At 31.7% G+C, this 21,002-nt stretch overlaps 2 protein-coding genes across 2 annotated transcripts; both read left to right on the forward strand.

Annotated features, from left to right (window-relative positions):
- Positions 1-11,019: 11,019 nt before the first annotated feature.
- Positions 11,020-14,249, forward strand: LOTGIDRAFT_110812 (hypothetical protein; the record flags this gene model as incomplete). The annotated part of the gene is made up of 8 exons (XM_009048128.1): positions 11,020-11,193; positions 11,491-11,661; positions 11,979-12,012; positions 12,416-12,564; positions 12,888-12,983; positions 13,189-13,264; positions 13,738-13,853; positions 14,124-14,249. Coding segments are annotated over 8 exons (942 nt in total), but the record flags the coding sequence as incomplete, so codon positions are not given.
- A 1,921-nt stretch (positions 14,250-16,170) lies between these two features.
- Positions 16,171-20,677, forward strand: LOTGIDRAFT_110804 (hypothetical protein; the record flags this gene model as incomplete). The annotated part of the gene is made up of 8 exons (XM_009048129.1): positions 16,171-16,497; positions 16,922-17,092; positions 17,262-17,295; positions 18,056-18,204; positions 18,526-18,621; positions 19,076-19,151; positions 19,317-19,429; positions 20,552-20,677. 8 exons carry the CDS (start codon positions 16,171-16,173, stop codon positions 20,675-20,677), a joined length of 1,092 nt encoding a protein of 363 aa, XP_009046377.1.
- Positions 20,678-21,002: the final 325 nt, after the last annotated feature.

Genomic DNA, 21,002 nt, shown 5'->3' on the forward strand with positions numbered 1-21,002 from the left:
ATTAGTACAACGGCCCTTCTTAATAAAATGAAGTGTTCTTATAAGGCTTACACAGATATTAACACACTACTGTGTGGTTGGGCTACTATAATATTGATAAGGGTGGGTAGGAATTACAGCTAGACCTACTGCTAGTTTACTTTGTCGCTATGGCACTGCCCTCAATTGACAGCTCTATTCATTGATTTATATAGTGTACAAACGAAATAGAGTATTGTCGACATGTTCAACTGACGAAGTCTATACTTGTTATTATCCAGGCGATAATATATTGATATCAGATAATTATAAATATCGTGATATAATTAGGGATTAGTGATATAACTTTTGTTATTATCGCATACAAGGTATGTAGTATCATGTATGTTATCCTTTCTTATCACTGAGATGCAAATTATTAGCTAAACTACCAAGATGTTAATCGATTTTACGTGCGAGATTTCTGATAAAATATTCTTTAATTACTTGAGTACCGGAAAGTCCTGCTGTGGGTTCATTTTCAATAGTTTGTGCCAGAACTCTCTTAATTACAATGATTATAATAATGATGATTGACATGTAACAAAACAATATTTACATTTACATAGCAATTTAAAACTTTAATTAAAATATAATTTACTATGGCTCGTTTCATTCTCATCCTCATCAGAACATCTAGTTTTGGAAATAAGCGTTAACCTTCAAAATTTAAACTGTATGACCAAAGAAAGCAAATTCACTGAAAGTCGAAATTTACAAGAACATTCTACAGTCCGAAAAGACTCATATATCTCACATGAGTTCGTCTCATGGTACCGACAAGTGTTTCTACATCATCTCTGATGCGATGAAATGGTATGAAATGAGTTAAAATCACACAACAACTGATTTTCTATGCCAAATTCATAATTCTGGTTAACTATACCACGACTTTTACCAATTATTAGTATGTCAGGTCGGTAACCTTGGTTGACAATGACAATATTACCAATCTTTACACCTCTGTAAATTGTCATATTATGTCACATTTACACATGTTTGAAACTGATTTCTTTATTATGATTTTGTTTAAGAAATTGTGATTTTGTCGAAGTATTAGTTTGTTGGTTGAATTATGATATGTAACCATTCCTTCAGTAATTTTTAGATGTTTGTAAAACTATAAGTGGGCTTGATATACACCGTATACGTTTTTGGAAATCTATTTCAGATCAGGAGTAAATCAAAATGATGCCTCGACATGAACATGAGAGGGCATATAAACTGCACCGACAAAAGGTAACTATTTCGGGATATAATGCTAATGATTTGACATATTAGAGTACCCTAATCAATCTATTGTTACAGATTCACAAAAATATAGAAAGCTGCAAGCCCATTGACAAATCCTACTGATATGACATAGTGGAACGTTGCCTTGAATTTGCAAACCTTTTTTTGCTATGGCGCGAGTGCCATCAAATGGTTTTCAGAAAAAATCTTGCGTAGAGTTACCATCTAGAAAAGTTACAAGAGATATAGATAGAGATGGTTACTGAGTCACAGAAAGCACTAGGAAAAGAAAATGATATACAAAATGATATGCTAAGAAATATTATTCATATACAAACCTAGGTCAAAGAGAATTGTTTACGACTGTTTAGAGTGCATAACAGTAAAGATAAAGGCGTTTTATTTATCTTGCATATTCCCATTAGGTCCTCATTTATCACCTGTATAATATTTGTCAGATCTCTATAGCTACTGTCTAACCTTTATTATTAAGTAGCTTTCAACAGTCACCAGCTTAAAGTGGTTTATCAATTAGTGATAAGATAGGCGAGAAGAATATATAACGATAGGGTTCTATTTGCTATATTTGCATGACGTGACATAGATCATGGATATGTCATGTACTATTTGTACTAATGTCATTCATAAGATCTGTTTCTATATTCTTTTCAATTGACTTTTATTTATCTTAATGATATCTTTAGTAAAGCAAAGATATTTATGCATATCCGGGACGATTCATAACACTTACAATATGAGTAATTAAAGTGGTAATGGACACAATGTGGGTCGCCTTGTAAAGTTTCAATTACTATCTATTTACAGAATACAGACAGGTTATGTTTGCGTTTCTTGTACTTTTCTATGCACGAAATAAGAAGATCTCGCCAATAACGCTACAGAGATTGAAAGTTCAGGTTGATTTATGTATATATTATTAATGCAATATACATATTTTATTAATCCCCTTTATATTGTTATGTTTTACAGCTTGAAATGATCAAACCCAGCTTAGACAACAATACACCAAAACAATATTCACATTTAGTATATAGAAGTAAAAGTATTCGGGTAAGAACAATATAAAACTGTAATGTATGTATTATATATTACTTTCCATTTCCTTTTCATTGGTAATCAATCTAATGAATCAGATCTAGATGTTTTGTTTCGTACATTTTTCTGAGGGCTGATTCGCCCGCCATCCAAGATCGACGAAAATTCGTACTAGATGGGACACAGAATTGTGATTCAGGAATTTAAGAAAGGAGCTTTAAGTGTCCCAATGCACAAACAACTTGTTTGCAATCCTTTTTATCAATGTAATTAGCCCAGTTAAGCCAGAATGTTTTTTTTTGGGTAAAAAGCACACTTTGTCAAAGCTATTTTATTAGCTTACTCATTTTTATCATAGCCTGATTTCTTATACAAGATCTTTAACTTGAATAATATTGATTACTAGTAATGTTAAATAATGAACAAGCCCAGCAATAAATGTAGACAATATCTCTACTCGCCATGTTTATTCTCTATATTGAATGTCAACAGTTAGGTTTTTTACGGTTGTCAATGTAAACATTAGATTACATGTTATTGTTTATCAATGGCGTCAATCAATCAATCATGGCTTTTATACCTTCGATTACTATAGAATAAATCTCACAAATATATTAAAAGGTGTTATCCTTTATTTTCTGATTTTACCAGACGTTTTGAGTTCAAGATTGAGATGGTTACCCTAAAATTCTTCTGAACTGATTGACCTTTACGACAAATGATAAGCCTTCTCACATCAAAATAAATCAGGTCTTGTTTGAGATATAGGAAATCAATATATTACTTGATGTAACATACTCCAGCAGCTATTATAGGACTCTTAAGCTCATTGTTATGCCCTGCAGCTTAATATCAAAGTCATTTATTGGAGCATAAAACGTGATTTTTTTTCTGTAACGTAGATTCAACTTTATTTGCGATGGTTTGATTTCATTTCCATGTATATGTTGTGTGTCTTTAAAATTACAAAATTGTGACCTGTATGAGTCCTTTGAACAGAATGGTTGCCTTTATCATAGGCCACAGTACTAAGGCAAACTTGAAAGTTGATTTACATAGAGTGTACAAGCATGGTGTCGGATTTGGGCGACCGTTAAGTGTCCTGGAAATGGCATTGGTTGCAATATTGTTATACATGTAGATTGTCTATGTTTGGTACTATTACTGTTATCAAACAATATAATTACAATTGAATACAAAGTTAAAATTTACAAGAACTGTAAAATACTATATTCTGATCTGTATGTTTATGATTCTAGAATGAAGAGGAAAAATTGTCTCAAGTTGACCATGAAAATAAAATCCTATTAAATAAAATGACAAACATAATGAAATCAGGTGGACGGGTTGATAACTGGAATGAACAACCAACAAAACGGTAAGTTTACAATTTAATCTTTCTAGAAAGGTACAACAAATTATTTCGATTTGGATCGCATTTGTTCATTAAACTTAATGCACCATACATATCTGTTGATCTTTTGTAGAAAAGTGGACCCTTACAAGAAACAAAGACACGAGAAGATGTTATTAGAAAACGTGCAGATAGCAAAGCGGTTAGAGTCTGTTAAACCAACTTATGATAGACAGTTATGGGTAACTAGATTCATCTTCTTCTTTTTCTTCAATTACTCCACATTTGGATTTGGGTCACTATCAATTACTGTATGATATTGCCCTTCATCATTGGTCCCTGAACCAGTTTCAAAACAACAGACGTTGATATCTCACTAGTTAAAAGCAAAGGAATAGGGTATTAGGAATATGGTATTAAGAAGAGAGAATGTACTATGTTCTGATCTGGGGTAGCTAAGTGATAATTGGAACTTTATGTTTTAAGGAAGATGATTATAAAAGACATGAACAATATTTAGAAATGAGACAAGAAAATGCTAAAGATCCTATTTATGGCACACCATCACAGAGAAGAAGGAGAGAGGAGGTACGTATGGTTTCAGTTACGACTTTTTCAATCTTTATCGTTCAGTCTGTAATGACTGACTAGCATTGGGAAATATTTACTGAAAATGGCGTAGGACTATATTATTACACATTGTCAAACATGCTTTATACGCACTATATAGATTTTAGATTCCAAAACAGATGCCTGTGCCAGTCCGAAATTCAAAATAAACATATTTGTTAACGATTTTAATCATACCAACCATATGAATCTATTCCAATGGTGAATATATAATTTGTACATATTTCTTACAGAACGATGATTATGAAAGTGATTTTGATAGCGAAGATGACGGCGATGATAAGGTAGACCTATCAGTATGTTTTTTGCTGCAATTATTAAATCTTACAAGAGTGTTCAGAATATTTCACATTGTCACAGTAGGGAATGATTGGACCATTATGTCAATTTTAGGATAAGAGCAAAAGTCAGCAGAAATCTAAGAAGTCAGACGATAAACAACGTAAAGCATCACCACGAGTAAGTCGTATACTTTTTATATCAAACCATGTCTACAGACACATTAGTTCTTAAACCCCATGGCAGTTCTTTTTAAGTGGTTTCCAGATGGTGTGAGTATGAGACCTCCAGTGTGGAAAACATGTTCAGCAGCTTCGTCGTTAGTTGTGATTCAGAAACCGGTGAAATATTCATATGGTAAATATGTAAAACAAAACAAACATGAAAGAGAGCACAACTATCTATTGACAAATTTAGCATTTTGTGATTCATCTGAAATATTGAAATACATTTAATTTTATAAAGGATGGGGAGGTAGATTTGTCAATGTACTGGGGTGATTATAAGGAACAAGATGATCAGGTATACAGTCTGTATAATACCCTGCTACTGCTTTTGTCACGTTGTATTGTAGGAATGCTATCCTAATCTTGTGACCACGAATGCTTTTTGTAGAAATGGTACTTAGACCATAATAACGTTATAGCGACATGCTTCTCAAATACCACCCCATGTCAGTCTTTTTCGTTATTATTGCGTCTAGCAATCTACCCCGATAGTAGTGTCTCTCACCCAACCTCCAACACAGTCCCTTGAATGACTTATTTATTGAAACCAGAAATGTGCTGAAAAGGCTCTTTATTTGAAAGACCAATGGTACCTTCAATACCTACCAAAGTGAATGATTTTGCTGTGTAGATTACAAGTCAAATATGATTGTTTTTAGTATGCTATTGTTGCATGTTTTCCTGCATGTTAGTACCTAGTATTCTTTATAGCGATTCCTTGACCTTATTTGCCATTTAGAGGGAACCAAAATGATGAAAAGAGCCATTTTTAGAGCATTCGCCCAAAATACGCATCGTTACTCACATCCTATCTAACTAAAGATGGCAGGAACGTTAAGAAATACTACATTCCGTTGTTTATAATATAGAACATAGTTTCAGAAACATCTTATGAAACAATAAATGATAATAATTGATAATCCCTACATTACCATGTTTCTTCAGCAAAAAGATATTAAGACTAACCCACTCCTTTCATTTTAGAAATAGCAATTATTAGAAGAGGTATAGCCAATTAAAGTATATTTTCAATGCTTATTAACCCTAACCTATATTTAAACCCCCACATTACTATATGGACGTACATTGTCGCCAACCCTGTCTGTCCGTAGACTTATTAACGCGATAGAGTTTACAGTTGTGATATGATTTTGATGGCACTTGATACGCATATATAAGATATATATCGGATATTTGCAAACTTTCGCTAAACGCCTGACGCCGATTTAGCCAAAAATATGATGACCGATTTTGATGAAACTTGGTGGAGTCTTGAAAGAATATGAAATTCGTGAGTGAACAGTCTGTTGGTTTTTGCCCTTGACAAATTGTGACCACGATAGAGTCTATAGTTTTGATCGGAAATTAATCCATTTAATGAAATTAACCCAGACTGCTGGGTGGGCGACCACTGTTTGTATTTTTTTATAATACTAGGTGTTAAATAATTCTAACCCATGTTTCAACTGTTCAAATCTTATTTTACGTATATGCATTTAATAATTGCTTTGATGTGTGTAGATTCTGTAAATTAACAGTTAACAATTTGCATGATGTCAAAAAAATCTATCCTACGTTTGGGTGCCAAAGAGGAACATCATTATTTTGTTCTTTAATGAACACCAGGACAACTTAAGACTGCCATTTGCCTCTTTCTGGATAACAGACCAAAATTTGTTTTAACTTTACTATGTCTAATGTTGATTTGATAATACTTACATTGTTATTCGTTTCTAATTAATCGTTATTGTTAACATTAACGCTAATTAATAAAGGATAAAAAAGACCCAAGTCGTGGTGAGAAAACTAAGGGTGGATCGAACAAGGATGATAGTAAAGATAAAAATAAGAAAAACAAAAAGGCGGGCAATGAGGTGATGTTTTATTTTCTAATTATTTCATAATATATACCAAACCCTAATATAATCTAATGGTATCATTCTCATTAAAATTAGATTACATTTTCCGGTGATATTGTCGTCTCCATTGTAATCCAAAAGTTTTTTTTTTACCACAGTCCCGAGTTTATGACGTTGATTTTAACCAATCAAAAACGTATCATGTACACCCGTTTCTTGATAACATAACGAATTTCTGGTAGAGACAAACCCACTGAAGAACAATACAGTATCTTACTGTTCCGCTATCCCACAATTTGTCACCGTTTTCCAAAAAAATGGGTCCAGCAAGACACGCTTTGATTGGTTGATAACGTCACGAGACACTGTGCTCAATAGAATCACCTTGATGTCTGTGTCTCTTACACTTATTTTATTTTTAACTTCGTGTTTGAGAAGGTTATAGAACAAGTTGAGTATCCGTCTAATTAAAAAAATACTGTAGTGTCTGCTTGATGTGAACTATGACTAGAAATTAACAAATTAGTAATTAACTCTTAGATAACATCACCATGCATCAGTGTATTTTTATAAGTATCAAAGCTTACATAGTTTCTGAAGCATTGTCTCCTATATTGTTTTTAAAGATCTGTTCCTAATGTTGCAGGACAATAAGAATGATTTACAGAGTGATCGTGATGTCAAGCAACTATTCAAAGTTTCAAAGGAATTATTAGGTAACTATTCCTTCTTTTTTAATCTAATTCCTATATTCTATATTTTCTTCTTGCACAGATTCTCTTATATACAATGAGAGAGTGTTTTGATACCTTCGATATATCATAGGATCTCTCTGTATTTTAGATGAAGAAGAATCCCAAGATGTTCTAATTAAAACTCTAGTTAAAAAAACTCATAAGCAAAGAATGGAAACGAAAGCTAAGTTCAAAGAAAAGTATGATCTGGTAAGAGCTATCATCATCTTCATCATCATGAACAGGAGCAACATCAGCTCGTCGTCCTCGTCGGAAGATTTGTCGTCGTAAAAACTTTTATAGATAAACAGAATCCCATTATTATTTGACTCTGTTCTACTTTTCATTATTATCATTCTCTATCCATTTAATAATTATAGCCTTAAAATCAAACAATTCGCTATTCTACTCAAGTACCCTAGCACCCATTATACAGTCTATAGAAAATAAAGAACATAATCAGATTTGGACTATCAGTATCATAAACAACTAAGTTGATTAAAATAAAGCTATACAATGTAATATCATATTTTAGGATTTAGATAAAGAATTAAAAGAAGGTCTAGGTGGTGACTGGAATGTTATTATTGATGCTTTATTAACAGAACAAGATTTAGCAGATGCTGAAAACCTACACAATGCAATACAGGTCACTATTCTACTTTCCTGCAAATAGATAAATATTTTAGTTAATATTCAATTATAGAAATATGTATTCAAGTTTATATTTAAAAAAAATTCTAGAACACTGCATATTGGATAATTTTAAGAGTTTTTGAATATCTTTAACAGGGTAAAAACCGTTGAAGTCGTTTCAACTGTTTCTTTTCATCTGTATTATTTTGAATATTTTACAGAATCAAAACACGAACAGTATTATAGAAATAATTGGTACAAAAGATAATAAAAGTTTGTCACAATTAAAAGATGTTTATAGAAAAGGTAGGTCGATATTTTGTTAGAACTTTATCGTTGAATTATTGACATTTCTAGATGGAACTGAAGATATTAAAAAATGACAAGTGACTACGTTGAACCCATTGAAGATCTTCTTGTATGGAATTACACCGTTTTTGATACTTATTCTTGTTATAACGATAACGAATTCTTGTTTCAGAATATTCAAAGAGTGTAGAAAGTGCAATAAATGGGAAATATAAAGATCCAATTGAACTATTTCTAGTTACAATATCCAAGGTATAAAACAATCGTTTTGCTCTGTTTTGGACAAAAATAATCATTGGTCGTCTATGTGGTTTTAAACAAGATTCTCCACTAACTATCTGATTTTCGCAATTTGAATTAAGAGATCATAAGCAGCCTTTGCATTCGTTTAATTGCACACTAAGACAGTACCTCTTACCAACTTATCCACGCAAAACTAGTATGTAAATCCAGTCCCTGAATAATATCTCTGATTTCGAAAGAGTAAAACCAGAATTCAATTAATATCATTGTTTTTTCTATTGTGGATTCAGTCCGACTAAAAATTCAAAGCAACTCATGAGATACGTCGCAGTCGTCAAAAGCAACTGAAGGCAACTGCGATTTTCAGTTGTTGATGCGTTCTGGTTTTGTTCAGATGCTCAGATGCTTATTGCCTTGAAAATCACAAGGTTGATCTGAGTCTAACTGAATTTTTTTTTGTTGTAGACCAATAAAGATGAGTCAAGTGACGTTGATGGAAAAACAGCACAAAAAGACGCAGTAGAATTATTTGAGGTAGGTCACTGGTACTCAATGTAAGATATGTATTTCATTCAGTTTTTAAGAATGTGTCACGTCATTTTCAAACCATATAATCAGTTTATACAATTCTATCATTACCATAGTACAGATGTCTTAGGCCACAAAATTAAATATGAAAAGAGTAGACTTTGGTCTCCAGAAAATATCGAAGCAATTTAAAGATGATTATCAGGCAGTCAAAGGGAGGCAATGCATCAATGTCTTCAAAACTGAAATAACCAAACCAAGACTTAGGTACTGCCAGGACTATCGGCATACCATTCAGTGTATCTGTACCCACGTATTATATACAAAATAGTTTCTTATCTTTTTAGTCGGGGGATGGAAGATGGACAACTGCAAGTGGTAAATTTATAAAATTATTAGACAGTAAAAGTGTATCTCATACACAGACGGTGTTGAAACTTTACAAACAGGTAATAACCATATGTTACATTGGAATCGGGAGATTTAGAATCACATGGAAAATAGAAACTGGAAGATGCTGTCCGTGTAATGTACTGTTTTCTTTTCTACAAGAACAAAATGGTGGTTCGTAAGCATTGTGAAATTGTAACTCATCGGAACATTAAATGTAAGTTTCAAAGATAAGATGGATAAGGGATGAAGTATTTGTTTCAGAACTATCATATTAGAAAACTTTTTTTCTCAACTCTGTTTATACAGGTTGCTGGTGGTAAAGAAGCTTTAGACACAATGAAATCAGAATGTCCTAGTGATTATACACAAGCCGTCACCTCTTATGGTGAGAACATTTTTCTCTAGATTCTTCTTGCTATTTCCAGACTATGTGATTTTTTCACATTGAAGATCGTTTACTTTCTTTACTTTAAAATCTGTTGTAGAATTGAATCCTTTTTTCCAGTAAATTGCACAAAAGATTCAGAAGGTTTTTACGCCGAAAAATTATTCAGAAATATTGGCCACAGTAATCCAGAATTTGTTAATACGCTAGTTGCCAGATCAGAGGTATGGTATTTTAGAACACCGTGTTATATTTAATAGACATCTACTTGGAAACATTCATGCATCACCATACGTTAGTGGTGATTCGATGCTCGGAGGTGTATAAAATATACACACTCGAAAGTGAAAAACATATATAATTATTTCATGGGTTCATAAAGGCAGAGGCCAAAAATTCTATTTTGACCATATCATCATGTTTCTTTACTGGACATCCATGTGACATTGTGTTAAATCAACTTAAATTGCAATTCTTGATACTCTGGTACCTTATACGAGGTATTACGAACGCGAGTAGGCAAAGCTTGTAATAGCACCAATTCTAGGTGGTAAGATTTGTTCAGATGTAGATTCCTCTTTACACTTTTTAATTTCTAATGGTGTCTTGCACACAATTTAGATTGATATGCCAGCTGTGTGTAAAACTTATAAAAAGAAATATGATGCTGACATAAAACAAGATATTGATGATAAATGTGCAGGACCTACAAGAAAAGTTTTAAAAGCTCTAGCTAGTAAATCACCAAAACCTAAAGTAAGGCCACAACCTTTTTCTTCCTGAAATTAATTTTAAAATTCCGCAAGATTATTCTATAGCATGCTTTCTGTTCTTTTTTTTTTAAATGAAATTTGGCTGCTCCGATTTGGGCGTTTTTCAATGAGGATTGCAGGTATTTATAGCTAATGTAACGTTTCGTCATAATTACTGGTCATTTTACTTTTTATTTTTCAAAAATATTTTTCGAAACAGATACTTTTAAGCCTTATATATGCAGAATGTAATACAATTTGCGCGAAAATGAAACTGGTATTTGACACTGAGGCACATTGGACTCTTTAATCTATTCGTGTTTTTGCAGAAGGGTGGTGATGGTAAACAAAGTTCAAAGAAAGGTTCAGAACAATCTGAAGGTCCAACAGTGAAACCAGATGACAATTTTAATCCTGATGATGATTGTGAAAGATTACGGAAAGCTATGGATGGATTGGGTACAGATGAACAGACCATTATAGATATTATATGTTCTAAAGATAATGCTCAAAGACAGACTTTAAAACAAAAATATGCACAAAAATACAAGAAAAGGGTAAGTTTTGATCCATTTGCTCAAGCTGTTATGTAATGTAGATTAATAATTGTGCTATAGATATTTCAATATCGATTCTGACCTACACAGAAAGTTATTTCAAGATTTTTAGTTAACTATAATGATCGCATCACTTTTTATTTCTGGGTATTTTATTATTAATGAATATGTGAATGATCTATAGAAATTGAATCATGCCGAAGAGAAGTGAGGCAAAACTACTCACTTAATTATTGGATCAATAAGCATGCTTAAAAAGTTTGAATGATAATCACAAATAGAGTTCTTTTCGTATAGGATCTGGTTTCTGATCTGAAATCTGAATTAAGTGGTGATTTTGAAGAAGTCATTCTTGCCCTGATGATGCCATCAAATCAGTATGATGTTCATTGTTTCCATGAAGCTATATCTGGAGCTGGTACAGATGAATCTATGTTACTGACACTGCTTGCAACCAAAACACCGTCCGTGAGTTGATAATTATTTATAGGATTAAAACACAACCATCACAGTTTGGGAGTGAAGATGGTTCAATGCTCCAGCTTTTTGCGGCCTTGCTATTTCCTTGGTTGATGCTATTCAACTGATAGTATGTGAGAACACAGATTTAACAGATAAAAACCATACTCCTTCCATTCAGTGTTCAATGATTGACTAAGTAACTGTACCAAATAGGACCTACTACCACCTACTATATGTAGACAGCAAGCAGATTTGGATCTATAGCTATTCCGAATTTATATAATTATTCGTTGTATAGATTATTATCGTTATTTTTTTTACAGGAAATGAAATCGATAAAATCAGAATACAAGAAAGGTAAGTAGGTTATCAAATATTACATAAATAACAAGGCAAATAATATATTTGTCTTTTATCTCTAACTATCTAGCCGAGAGAATAAAAAAATAGATCAACAAGAGAAGCCACATCTTGGTCGCGCTATAGATTGCAAAGTCGAATGGAGGTTCATGTCCCAACCTACAAGGCCTTACAAAGAAAGGTGTTTTCGCTTTTGATTTCTCACTTGGATTTAAAAAAATAGGTTGTTTAAATTTATATTTTCCATTCGCCCAAAAGTAGCACCCCTCCTGAAGACCATGTCAACATGAATTTTGCTTTCCCATACACGATTTATATTTATATGTGATCATGTGAGGGAGGCTTTTCCAGTTACAGTTACCTAACAGTAAAATGGAAAACTTATATTCCTTATTTCCAGCTTATAAAAAGGATTTAGATAAAGCTATAGAGAGTGATACGAGTGGAGATTTTAGAGAATTATTGTTAGCTCTATCAAAAGGAGACAAACCGCAGGGATCAACGGTTAATAAGAAAGATGCTGAAGAGGATGCTAAGAAAATTCACATGGTAATTAGATGAATTACTCTTAAACCGCCAGATACTTTCTTTATCTGCATTTTTTAGATTGTAAATGCCAATCACAAAATCATTTTTAGTATGTAGTTCTTTAGAAAACTTTTTAGTATTAAATCACCATCCAAGCGCAGTGATAGAACCATTTGGTGATTCATACGCCATTTTTTTGTGAAATTGGTGACTTTTATGTGGATTGGTAGTCCGATCCCTTGTCATTTAACATCCGTGTGTCGTATTTGGATTGGGTGAAATAATATGTTGAAAAAAAGAAACAGACTCTGAAACGTTTAGGCGTAATACTGTCTATTTTTTAGGACGGTAAAGGAAAACCAGATGATGAGGTATTTAAGAATTTGATGACGAAGAAGAACTCGGAACAGATCAAAGCCACATTTGCTGAATATAAGAAGGTATGATTTATTTGTATATCAAATCCTTTAGGGACAAATTCAAAAGAACCCAGTATTAGAACTCATAATTATAGGCCATAATTCTAAAAGAAAGCTTGCCCATAAAAATGCTTTATCGTTCATTAGTGCATTTACCTATCTCAAAACTTTCACATTTGCCAGAACATTAATAGCAAAACATTTATAATTTCTTTTCAATGTTTAGCTATCAGGAAAAGATATTTATGACACCATGAAGAAGAATCTAAAAGGTGATGCCAAAGATGCATATATAACTTTAGGTAAGCACATTTTTATTAACCAGATTCCAAACCAATCTTTGAATACAGTAAAGAAAACATGCAATGGCTGATTGGACTCTCCAGAATGGAGGCAGAGTTGTGCAACGCTTCATGTACAACGTGTTCTGGAATGGTGAACGTGCACAGAAAGAACAACTTTACAAAGTCAAGCTATTTATATGTACTAATATCTTCTGCAATAATCACTATTTTTATGTCAAGGAATACAGCGATTTGCTTGGCTTGTACCCCAGCAAACACAGCCAATCTCAGCCCTCGATAGAAAGGATGTAAATTGTAAACATGACATTGATAATTATGATACATGATAAGTGACTACTGCAGTCAAGGTAATAATCTTTCCATGCAACACCTTTAGTCTTGTCTTATTGGTTTGTGACGTGCCAACTGTGCGTTATGTCCATACCATTCGATTGAGATCCTTGCAGAAATGTCTGAGTACTTTGTTTCAGGCAAGATGTGTGAAAATGATGAAGCTACATTTTATTGTGATCAACTAAAAGAAGCTGCTGATGGTATGGGGACTAACGATAGTAAACTCATCAGAATAATAGTTACCCGATCTGAGGTAAAATACAAATCTCAACTAAATATAATGGTAGACATTACGATTCTGTTGAAAAATGTTCATGATTTTTAAAAACTTGAAACTATTTACTTGACCTAAATATGGAATTCCCTATTTTACTTTTCTTCAGTTCTTTCCCATTGAAGCCCCATTCATTTAAGGTTTCTTTGCGATAAGATACTATGCTACTCTTGTTATTACAAGGTTAATTTATGGTTAATTTATTTCTATGGTTAAAATTTCGATCAGATTTGTGCATTTAAATTCCAGATTGATCTAGCCACCATTAAGGGAAAATACAAGAAGAAGAATAAGAAAACGTTAAATGATATGGTAGATTCAGAGTGTAGTGGGGACTATAAGAAAGCTTTATTAAAAATAATTGGTGAAAAGTAAGATGCATGTTGACTTTTTACCCGCCGTGGCATTTTACCTTCTATTGATCATGTCTTTTTGTACCTTTCGTTTTTTGCTTGAAATCAAAATCACGAAGTTGTTATTTTTTTATTACTTTTATGATATTTTTCAGTCACATTAGTTGCTTTGTTCCACCTTTTTATTCTGAAAGCCATATTTGGGTTTTGCACGCAAATATGCTCTATATACCCACTAGTGAAATTTAAGAATAAGTCGCTTCTTTCCGCAGGTGAAGAGAGTCATATTCCAGTTTAACTCAACTTTAATTTTTTTTGTAAGATTTCCGTGCAAAACCCGAATTGACCTTGTGTTAGATTCAACCTTAGGGAACGAACAGGCTTGTATCGAATCTTGAGTAATATCTAGCATGTGCCCGTACTTACACGACAAGATTATCGCTTAGCCGATAGGATTTATAATATCAAGCAAGTGTGATATTTGTCTCTCTTTATTTTACCGTGAGCAAGACAAAGCGTCACCATCCAATCTGATTCATTTTCCTTATCGACATATTGGAAAACGAGTGACTGGAGAATTTCGTCTCCTTGTTTGACCTCAACCGGTCGGCAAAACTCTTCACAAAGTTCTAGTCGGCCTCAAAAATCGGCGACCAAGACAGTTCGTGTGCCCGCACGCTATACGAATCACTGAATTTTACAATATGGCACTATAGAAAGGGAGATGGGAGATAATGTTTGACGGTCTGAATGTGTGTTTGCTTTATTTCTTTTGAATTATTGAATGATTGTACTCACGTTAACTGTATGATGGTATTTGTAGTTATATATTATATTATGTTATATTATTTCGATCTGTACAATTTACTATTATATGGGTCGTTTCATATTAGAGGGATTAAAAAAGAGTTTCCTAGTTTTGGAAAAAGCGACATCTGAATGTAAGGGTACATGCAGTTGTGCAAAGAAGCACCTCTTCTAAATCTTCATTGCGTTTTGTTTTCAGAATTACATCTTGGTCGCATGTTTTAATTATCAGGTTATAATTATTATTTTTTGAGTAATGATTTTTTTATATGAAGAATATGGCTTTAGATATTGTATATGTGCTTTTATATATTTCTGTTCATTTTGTTTTTATTATTTCAAATATACCTTATACGAATAATTTTGTTTATTTTTTATGCATTTTCTTTTTATTTTCTCACGTATTTCGGATAGAAAAATTAAGAAGTCCACCACGGTTTTATTAAGGTTTCGATTGGTGTTCTTGCTTCGTGACTTGCCATTCATTATCAGGGAGAATTGTCATACCTGATGTTAAACAATCACTTGTATTATCAGCCTACTGTTAACAGTTTCTTTGATTTGTTTGTACGACTGAACAACATTTTCTTAAGAAAAATATTCCCAGATTATGATCAGTAGTATCCAAGTTTGAATCAAAGTTTAATCAGATTGTTCAGTACATTCAACTGATAAGAAATAGACGATCCGAGAGAAGATATCTTTGCATCCTTTGTCGACTAGTCTTGCTAGCACTTTAAATCATAACGACATCATAGTTGTATTATTACAGAAAAAATATTACTTTGATTCAAACTATGTATTTGAATAATTAACAAATGTTGGTATTCCTTTTGAAATGAAGCAAACCTTCTAACAGCAGGGACTCGAAAATCAACTTTTGTTCTTTTCCAACGACCCCATTTCCCTAGTTTAATAGATTACTAAAAGCTGATTTGCCTTGACATTTTTGTAACAGTAAAGATGATGAAGACGAAGATGAAGATGATGATGAAGAACAAGCCGAAATAGCCAATGAAAGTCCTAAGAAACCTAAAGCAAAATTCACTAAAACTGCAGCAGGTCCAGTGACTAAAACTTCTAAAGACTATGGCAGCAAAGGAAAAGATAAGCAGGATTCTAAATCTAAGGGCAAAATGGATGAAACAAAGTGCAAAAGTTCCGATAAAACGAATCAATGTAAACAAAAAGAAAACAAGTATACTAAGTCAACAAAACGAGAGGAAAAGATAAATTCAAAAGATAACGAAAAATCAAAAGATAGTGAGAAACCTAAAGGTAAATCTAAAGACGATGATAAATCTAAAGACATAGAGAAATCTGTTGATGATGAAGTAGAAAGATTATTTAAAGCTATGAATGGTTTAGGTACTGATGAACAAACTGTTATTGATGTTATTGTAACCAAGAAAAACCAACAAAGACAAGAAATAAGACAAAAATATAAAGAAAGATACAATAAGGTAAATATTTTCTTTAATTGTCCTAACGTAAACTACTGTTATTTTCACTTTGGGTTCACAAAATCTAAAAAAGTTCAGGTTAGTTTTTGTTGTAAACCATCTGAAATTTCCATCGATTTTTTCTGTTGCTTACTTCGATATTTGACTACTCAACAACAATGGTAAGACGGATAGCGTGTTGGTCAAAACAGAGATGATGAACTATGAATATTCACCAACAACGTTGTTGATTAACCTTTATTTCGATTAAACATGACTTGGGATAAGGGTGTTCTCAAATAGCATATTAGTGGTACTTCCAGAAAAAAGAAGTAAAGTGTGTAGAGCCGTATAGTGAAGAAGAATGTTAACATATTTTAGTTCTAATTATTGAAAGACGTGTAATGTATGTAATGAGTTTTCAGATTCTGCAATTTATTTGCAGGATGTGATGTCAGATCTGAAATCCGAGTTAAGTGGAGATTTACAAGAAGTAATATTAGGATTAATGATGACTCCATCAGAATATGATGTAGATTGTTTACATGAAGCTATGAGTGGTATGGGAACAGATGAATCTATGTTAATTGGTATCTTAGCAACACGAACACCAGAGGTAAAACAATTTAACTTGATGGATATGCTTTAATCCAGGTTATAAGATCACTATGATCTAGACCGATTGATGAAACGCCATCTGTGATTTTTATTTATACAAATCTATATGCAAAAATACAGACTTTTAGTATCTAACATTGTGCTTATAATGAATTATTTTATTTAAGGAAATCAAGACTATAAAAGACCAGTACAAGATAGGTATAGTTTTTTATTGATCTAATTAGGTTTCTAGACTCAATACATTGAAAAATATTGACAAACAAAGAACAAAGAATTTATAGAAATATTGTGTAAGGTGTAAAAAGAAATTCAGAAGAGTTATGTCACATTTTTGTGGAAAGAAAACGATAAACAAAATTTTTACCTTTTGGTTTGAGTACACAAACGATCGAGAGATACATTATAAAAGATATATTATTTTGTAGTAGAATATAGGAAAGATTTAGAGAAAGACATCAAAAGTTATATTATCTTGTTGTAGAATATAAGAAAGATTTAGAGAAAGACATCAAAAGTTATATTATTTTATAGTAGAATATAGGAAAGATTTAGAGAAAAATATCAAAAGTTATATTATTTTATAGTAGAATATAGGAAAGATTTAGAGAAAAATATCAAAAGTTATATTATTTTATAGTAGAATATAGGAAAGATTTAGAGAAAGACATCAAAAGTTATATTATTTTATAGTAGAATATAGGAAAGATTTAGAGAAAAATATCAAAAGTTATATTATTTTATTGTAGAATATAGGAAAGATTTAGAGAAAGACATCAAAAGTTATATTATTTTATAGTAGAATATAGGAAAGATTTAGAGAAAAATATCAAAAGTTATATTATTTTATTGTAGAATATAGGAAAGATTTAGAGAAAGACACCAAAAGTTAAATTATTTTATTGTAGAATATAAGAAAGATTTAGAGAAAGATATTAAAAGTTATATTATCTTGTTGTAGAATATAAGAAAGATTTAGAGAAAAATATAAAAAGTGAAACTTCTGGTGATTTTAAAGAGTTATTATTAGAATTGGTAAAAGGTCAACGACCTCAGGGTGACAAGATTGAAGAAAAAATATCGGAAGATGAGGCAAAAAAATTGAATAAGGTTTGTTCTGAAGATATATGTTTTTGGAAGTATGAAGTAGCTTAGCTGCTCGTGGATTTGTTTTCAAAAATGAAAGTATTTAGGTATAGTGTCTTTTTACAGACCGTACTAAAATTTCAACATTTCAAGAGAAGTCTAAATATTCTGTGCGTCAGGACGACGGGGTAACACATCGAAACGTTACATGCCACTTAAACCGGGGATTGTTTCTCCATAAAGATGTTCTATTAGGGTTTGATTTTACTGTAGTTTATTTCTTGGAGATGATGAAGATTGGATATCTTGTATGAATTCCTTTGTAACCTATTCCGTATGTTTCAGAATGGTAAAGGAAAGCTCGATAAGAAACATTTTAAATCAATTTTCACCAAATATAATAATAAACAGGTTCCAGCAATATTTGAAGTGTATAAAAAGGTAGAAAACGTCTTTATATCAATGATTTTTAAAGACCTTGTAGCGATTCCTAGCAATTTCTAGTGATAATTTGGTACACAAATCATTTATGGTAACCTTTTAAAGGGATTGTAAAAGGTTTCCTAAAAATTATCAGGGACACTTATAGCACCATTCCAATTTTCAATCAGACGTCTGTTGCTCTTGCAATTCCATTAAATCTAAGTGTTTTATGACGTCACTTATCGCGAAAAATGCTTTATTGCGTAAGTCTTTGCGATTTGTGACGTCATAAAACTCTTAGTTTTAGTTGAATTGCAGGTACCACAGACGTCTCATTGAAAATTGGAATGACGCAAATTTATGCTACGATACACATACAATCCCTTTAAGGAATACCGAATCCCATAATTTAAATTCACGAATCAACGTTCGACACTCTACGCCATATTCATAATAATGTGAAATATTTTAGATATCAGATAAAGATGTACTTGAATTGATTGAAGAAAATATGAAAGGTGATGTGAAAAATGGTTATATCTGTTTAGGTAAGTCGATTTTTAAAGAAAAATGCCCAGAAACCATCTTGCGCACCAACTAAATAAAAAATTCTGAATTGTTACTGTAAAGAATAGTTAATTGCCAGAATCTAAACTGTACATCAGCTTAAGAAAGCAAAAATTTCCGAGCTTTTTCTTTTATTCTCATTGCAGTAAAGTCGTATGAAGATCCAGTAGATTATTATGTAGAAAGATTACATGGTGCTTTTGATGGAATTGGTACCAATGATTCCAGATTAATAAGAATATCAGTTTCTAGATCTGAGGTAATCAAATCTTTTGGACAGTTTCTTAATAAAAATACCAAATGAACGCTATTAGCTATGAGGACTGATCCCATTTAAAATGAGCGTAAACAATTGTTACCATTAACTTCATAATGTGTTGCAGAGCGCCAACAAAACTGTCACGGTAAATCGTTTGCTCACTGATATTACTTTGTCTTACTGATATTACTTTGCCTGAGTGATATTACTTTGTCTTACTGATATTACTTTGTCTAACAGTTTTTACTTTGTCTTACTGATATTACTTTGTCCTACTGATATTACTTTAACTTACTGATATTACTCTATCTTACTGATATTACTTTATCTTACGGATTTTACTTTATCTTACTAATATTACTGTATCTTATTGATATTACTTTATCTTACTGATATTACTTTGTCTAACAGTTTTTACTTTGTCTTACTGATATTACTTTGTCCTACTGATATTACTTTAACTTACTGATATTACTCTATCTTACTGATATTACTTTATCTTACTGATTTTACTTTATCTTACTAATATTACTGTATCTTATTCGATATTACTTTGTCTTACTGATATTACTTTGTCTTACTGATATTACTTTGTCTTACTGATTTTACTTTATCTTACTGATATTACTTTATCTTACTGATATTACTTTATCTAACTGATATTACTTTATCTTACTGATATTACTTTATCTTACTGATATCACTTTATCTTACTGATATTACTTTATCTTACTGATATTACTTTATCTTACCGATTTTACTTTACCACAGTGATATTACTTTATCTTACCGATTTTACTTTATCTACAGTGATATTATTTTATCTTACTGATATTACTTTATCTTACTGATATTACTTTATCTTACTGATATTACTTTATCTTACTGATATTACTTTATCTTACTGATTTTACTTCACCACAGTGATATTACTTTATCTTACTGATATTACTTTATCTTACTGATATTACTTTATCTTACTGATATTAATTTGTCTTACTGATATTACTTTATCTTACTGATTTTACTTTATCTTACTGATTTTACTTTACCACAGTGATATTACTTTATAAAAACCTGGCACCCTTATTATAATCTATTTGGTATGGTTGGTATTTTCAGATTGATCTAGCTGGTATTAAACAGAAATACAAAGAAAATTATGGTAAAAGTTTAAATGAAGAAATAAAATCAGAATGTAGTGGAGATTATAAAACAGCTTTATTGTTATTAGTTGGTGAAGAGTAAGTGTCACGTAACACCTTAAAGTGCCTGTAACACAATTGACACTTAACTTACATAGACAATATATGCATTTTTAGCACGACAATTTATGAATTACATTGCACTTGATTTTCATATTTTATTATTTTATAAAGAATTATGTCATCTTCAGGCAATTATAATCGCAAAGTATTTTATCAATAAACATAAACTATTTAGTGCATGTGCATGTTTAATTAACATAATCATCATAGAGACCAATTAGAGTCTCGATTTATATAAAGTACATCATCACTGCCTTTGAATGGGGGTTTTATTGCCAATATTTGACATGCGAGCATATAAAGGA

This window comes from Lottia gigantea, assembly GCF_000327385.1.
Source record: "Lottia gigantea unplaced genomic scaffold LOTGIsca_12, whole genome shotgun sequence".
Classification (NCBI taxonomy): domain Eukaryota; kingdom Metazoa; phylum Mollusca; class Gastropoda; family Lottiidae; genus Lottia; species Lottia gigantea.